This window comes from Solea senegalensis, linkage group LG1 (genome assembly GCF_019176455.1).
Source record: "Solea senegalensis isolate Sse05_10M linkage group LG1, IFAPA_SoseM_1, whole genome shotgun sequence".
In the NCBI taxonomy this organism is placed as follows: Eukaryota; Metazoa; Chordata; class Actinopteri; order Pleuronectiformes; family Soleidae; genus Solea; species Solea senegalensis.
In genome coordinates this window covers 29,262,999-29,268,998 of record NC_058021.1, presented here as the reverse complement: position 1 = coordinate 29,268,998, position 6,000 = coordinate 29,262,999, and the positions used below count along the sequence as shown (strand labels likewise).

Here is a 6,000-nt window from a genome sequence, read left to right as displayed (position 1 = left end):
CACCTGGTTTGTATTAGCTCTCGACAAGTACAGTACCTCCTCCATCGTGGAAAAAAAAGAACCAAAACATGATGTGAATAATTAACAGCAGAACACGACGACACCCAATCACCTGTGACGCGATCCAATTTGTGGCAATTTAATTATCGTCGGGTTAATTATAATTGCTCAGCTGCAGCTTGAGCCACTTATTAAATGTTGACGCGCGAGCAGCTCCACGCGAACATGAACATCATGAGAAGTGGCAGAAATCGTGAACTTACCACGGTTAGAAAACTGTTAGTAACAATGATACTGACTTCTGTACTATCCCACATCTGTTTTCAGCTTTTTAAAAAGAATATGCATCAAAATATCAAAATAAGGACAAGACTGTCATGTTATATATTTAGTTGTAGTGTACTCACATTTGCCAAAACATTCCCAACACCCTTTTGATGACATCGGCATCGACATTTACTGTCTCAGACGTGTTCTTTAATTGTCTTATCGTGTGTATTTGTCAGTAATAACCAGAACTCACTGCCATTCGCTGCACTCTCCGTCGCCGAATCTCTCCTCGTGAAGCACGAATGAGACAACAGTTCCCATGATCCAACGCTGCTTCCCAACATCAAACCCAGTGAAGGTCTACAAGATGGTCGTAAGACCTGCTATGATGTATGGCTTATTGGAGACAGGTGGTGGCAGAGCTGATGATGTTGAATTAGAATTTGGGGGACAGCTCAGGTTGAACGGTTTTGGAGATAGAGTAAGAGAAGCGAGGTTGAGATGGTTTGGTCACATGTGGATGTTGAAGATGGAGCTGCCGGAGCAAAAGGACAACAGAGAAGGTTCATGGATGTCGCAAAGGAGGACATGAAGAGAAGAAGAGGACAAATGGAGAAGACTAAATGGAGGCAGATGATCCTCTGTTAGCGACCCCGAAAGGGAGAAGCCAAAACAAGAAGATTCCTACAGATACATTTAAAAATGGTTTCTGAGCTACATAAAATAAAAATCACTGCAGACTTCAGAGAGAGAGACAGAGTGATGGAGGAAGAGCAGAAGAAAGGGGCGTTGGCTCATTTGGAGCAGCAGCAGTCTATGTTGGGATGCACAGCGCGAGCAGGGAGGAGGCCACTGAGACTCTAGGGTAAGGCTTCCTGGCAGGAGGCCGGTGCCAGCGTTGGCTTTCTACCACAGGAAGCCCTTTCTGCCTCTGAAACTTGGCAGGAGCGGGAATATGTGATGGTACAGTCCTGCAGGGCGTCTGTGTGATAAATGGATAAAGCAAGAGAAAAAGTCATGCTCTCAGCTACCGGCAGTATGTACAATATGAATGGACTCCAAACGAGGCAGCAACGACGTTTCATACTTTTCTCTGGTTGTTCTGACCGTCGTTTATTCATGTGATGCTTGAGCAATAACAGAAATTCACTGGAAAAAAAGTGAAATAAAACATTACAGCGCAAACACATTTTCATAAAAGCAACAATAAAATGATTAACATCGTCAATGTTCAAGTTAAGTCCATTTACGTCCTTCTTTTTTTTTTTTGTTTTGTGGTTTTTCAGGACCAGGATCTATCACATGATACCGTCAGCCTCTTGCAATGAAATAGACGTTGCACAGATATATCCAGGTGGGTCGACTCAGGCCAAATGCATTAAAATGGATCTTGAATACATTTTCTGGGGGAGAGCAAATCACAGTCAGGTTTGTGCTGCACAGTTGGGGAACCTAAATGTGATTCAGCATCTCCTGAACACACAATTTATAATCCAGAAATGGGTGTCTTGATCCCTCGGAGACCCTTTGTTCCGTCTCCTGAAGGTGATGATGAATTCTTACAGAGGTTTCCACTCGCTCACCCTGCAGTGATAAAAAGAGAAATCTGACGATAAACAACCAAATACACAATTATAAAATGGCGTTTCCTTCCTCGAAACACGCTGGCTGTTTATAATCAGATGGGGATTAAGTTGAATTTTAAAGCCTGTTCCATTTTAAATGGCCCCAGAAATGTATCACGGGAAATGCAGAAGTGTTGCTATAACCAGAACTGCCTCTCTAATCCTTCTGGACAGGATGTTTTGAGGTTCTTCTCAATGTTTTTTTTATTTTTTTTATCCTTGCTGCACTCACAAGCAAAACACTTAAAAGAAACATATTCCCCACAACATCAGGAAGAACCAGTCATGTTTTTAAAAGCACACGATGGAAAAGCAAATGAGGGAATTACAAGAAAAAAAACAAGTAGTTTAGTTTAAGTTTATCTGTTTGTTGTGAACATTTCCCAGCAGTACACAAGCTGGCAACATGGATAATGGATGGTAAACAGTTATTTATGATTTGACAAATGGACACAGTTAATCAATTATTATTAATCATAATGCTTCTTCTACAACGGTTAACCCATCACCCAGATAAATCTGTTTTCTACAGATGAAGAATTAACCGCAATCACACGAATGATGACCTTTTGTTTAAAGATTTGCCGTCATGGATTTATGGGTTAAATGCTTCTGATTGACTTATTAATAATTTTTTGTACTCTTACAACCATGAACATTTGAATTAGCTTAGAAAGCAGTAGGATATCTAGCTCTAGTGTAGCTTGTGTTGTTTGATCAAAAAAGTATAATAAATTGTAAACATTAGAGAATTTGTCATGTACTACATTCACTATTCACCATTTTGTTAAAGGGTCCAATGAAAGAAGCAATACTTGTGCATTTATAGATGAAAAAAAAAGTGTGGTCAAAAAATATCAATCTTTCCTTTATTGCGACTGTATGTTCATGCAACATGATTAAAATCCTCACACTGTGGTCCACACATAATAAAACACATGGACCAGATAATAAAAAGCAGAGCATCAATGAACTTGACTCTCTCAAGTTTCAAGCTTGACTACATTTTCGACATGATGAAATAATTTTTCCTTGAAAAGATGATTAACACCCAACAAAAAACAACTATAGCAAAAACACTACATTAAACCAAGGCTTAGAAATATGCACTTGGATCTGTTGGATAATGAAAACTGTAAAAAGAGCTTAACTCGGCGTAGCGACATTATTCCTGCTATGAAAAGCCGGGCAGTGCCGAGCTAACGGATGATGTGGCCGCGTCATTACCCGCACGCCGAGAGACGAGAGGCGGGAAACTTTTTTACCTCAGGTCTCGCTCTCCATACCTCCTTCCACACAATTCAATGAGATGAATGCTGTTTATGGGCAGTTCTGGCCCAGTGGAATATCGTTGTCGCTCCCACTGTTGAATTTGACATTAGCTGCCCTTCAGTGGAGCTGGATCTTCAAATGTCATGACGCTCATGATTAAAGAATGTTTAGAGACGCTTGAGACACAGCTCGCTGGTCGTGCCAGTTAATGAAGAAGTAATGCGCCGCCGTATCGCAGAACACAGACGGACACTTGAAATAGAAATAGAGCTCTTACCTGATCTCAGTTGTCAATATCTGATACATGGTTCTCTATCTGAAAAGCAGAGCAGAGAGAAAAACACAGCGCGCTTTTAAAGTGGACATGGATTTAATCTCCCGCCAAAGGTCAGTATGTTCGGCAGAGGTGTTTTATTTTCGCGGGTACATTATCCCGCCCCGTGATCAGTGTGACCTTCAGAGAAACAAATAAATCTCTTTCAGCAGTTTTCTCCGAACAATAATCTCCTCCATTAGCGAGGACACAAGGCTCTCATCAAGGAGAGCGAGCCCATGCTGATGCGATTAAAGGCTAATAAATAAAGCACAACGGGACAAAAGCATGGCCACGTGGCCTCAGCTGAACTCTCGGATGGCACCACCACCAACCTGAAAAAAAATATAATGTCAAATAAAAAAGAAAATGTCTTTGGTTTAATTGATGGCGATAGTTCATTGTTGAAGCTCTAATGATACACATTATTAGGGTTGTTATTTCTATGAGTTCAACAGAAATGTAAACACCACGGCATAAAGGAGTTTGTGTAAATGCAACAAAGCATAAAACATCGATGGCAGAATCGTATTTTCTGACCAGAGAACCTTCATCACAAACAACACATGAGTGGAAATCAGGTGTTCATCAAGGATCTGTTCAAAATTTGTATTTTAATGACTGTCTTTTTGATTTCTAAGGGTTTTAAATTGTAGCAGATTTGGGGAACAATTTATATCTTTGCATTCTCAAACGTGCTATAGAATATGAAGTGGTTAAAGGTCCAGTGTGTGAAATGTTTTCATGAACAGAAATAAAATACTTCACTTGAAAATGAAGAGCTACTGTGTTTTTATTTTCTTCCAATTCCATCATGGATGCCGTATTGTACTGGGGGTTTCAATTGGTTGCACTATGCATCTTCACCCCTAGATGGCACTAAATACGACTCACTGGTCCCTTATTATTTTGATGGTGTGAAAAGCTCAGTTGATACTGCAAATCGATCTGCAGTGGGGGCTGTGATGTGTAAATTTGAACATTTTGTAGTTCTTCTTTTGGCATCGACCCAAATCCAGACGTTCAATATTGTCAATACAGGTGACGCAGACCTGCTCAGGCCGTTCACCCTGTTGTAAATTGATGTAATATCAAAATGATCTTGGAGAAATGTGACAATCCTTCTCTTCCTTGTCCTACATTCAACATTTCATGGTAAGCTCCATCACATACCAGTGTCTTAAGCCCTTGGCTTTGATTGTGGCCTAAAAGTGTGCGCAAGAGCGCGAGCCTGGGCTTATAAAGAACCACATTTCCAGTCGGGGTCGATGGGGAGAAACTGTCAGTCCGGGCGCCATTCACTCATGTGAAGCCGCACTCTGTGAGATCTGTGGCCATGAATAATTCTGAAAAATTTACTTTCCGAAAGCAAAGAGCGTGCGCCCACTTGAGAGCTCCCCAAAGTGCCTCTCTCTCTCTCTCTTCCTCGCTAGCTGTCAGCCCTGTCAGCCGTTTCTCTTACCAGATGGTGGCCGCCATCCTCGTCGTAGTCGTCCTCGCCTCCATCGGTCATCTCTCCCGCCTCCACGTCCAGCGCCCCGTCCCCGGCTTCCTCCCCAGAGTTTTCTGCCGTCTCTGACACGGACTCCTCATGCAGGGAGTCGCAGTTGTCCTCATACTTTCTCTGAGACTCTGAGTGAGACACGGGCGATGTTGTTAATACACAACATTGGTGGTTCGTAACAATTCAAGGACTTTTCAAAGGACTTTCCAGAACCAATTCCCTTAAATACAACGATCAAGTGTGCTGACACTGCTTAAGTTGGGAGGGCAAACTTGTATGTCCACTTTTATTGATTTGCAGCACTCTCTGCATCTGGACAAGTGATTGCCCTTAGGGTTTTGGTCAAAGTCAGTCTCTGAAATGTTCTTTTGTGAGCCACAGATCTTAGAATTTTCATTTCCCAGGCATCGTGTCAATTGCTCTCTCTTGCTTAACTTTACTCGCTCATTTTTCTGCACAGAATCTCGCGTCAACGGCGGAGAGACACAATGGACAGTGCTAGTAATTACAACACGACGTTTGTCCTGCGTAGGCCTACGTACATCATGCAATGCAGGGCATGAAACAGTAGGTGGCGGCGTAACAAACAAGCATTTACCTAAATATGAACTAAACTTCTTTCTTAAACAAAATAAAAGCACTTTCAATGAATATTGATATCTATTTAGGGTTACTTTCAAAAACTTGAAATGTTTTCACAGATGTAAAAAACAAGGTTGAATAGAAAGAGAAAACGAGTTCCTCCTGTATTGAAAATTGCTGCTTGCCCTCGATATTTCCTCCTCTACTCGTCTCCTCACTGCGCAACATCAGTTTTATGTCCCTCGTCTCTCCCGTCTGTGACTTTCATTTCCGTTTATTAGCCTTTTTTTTTCCTCGTACATCCTGTTCTTCAAACAATAATTTTGTGTCGTCTGTTCTTCTAAACGGCGCTACAGGCTCAGCAGTTCATTCAGTTCCGGCGTTCAATAAAAAGGGGGGAAAAGGGCAGGAGGACATTTACATCAATCCAAACA

At 41.6% G+C, this 6,000-nt stretch overlaps 1 protein-coding gene across 3 annotated transcripts in view; it reads right to left on the bottom strand.

Annotated features, from left to right (window-relative positions):
* Positions 1-1,362: 1,362 nt before the first annotated feature.
* LOC122776209 (RNA-binding Raly-like protein) overlaps positions 1,363-6,000 on the bottom strand; it is a 98,495-nt gene continuing 93,857 nt past the window's right edge. For all 3 annotated transcript variants that reach the window (XM_044036636.1, XM_044036626.1, XM_044036644.1), the window contains exons 7-9: positions 4,943-5,112; positions 3,445-3,483; positions 1,363-1,854 (exon numbers count right to left, since the gene is read on the bottom strand). In XM_044036636.1, coding sequence (XP_043892571.1) covers positions 3,451-3,483; positions 4,943-5,112 — 203 coding nt within the window. In that variant the 3' untranslated portion in view covers positions 1,363-1,854; positions 3,445-3,450. The remainder of the gene's footprint in view (positions 1,855-3,444; positions 3,484-4,942; positions 5,113-6,000) is intronic.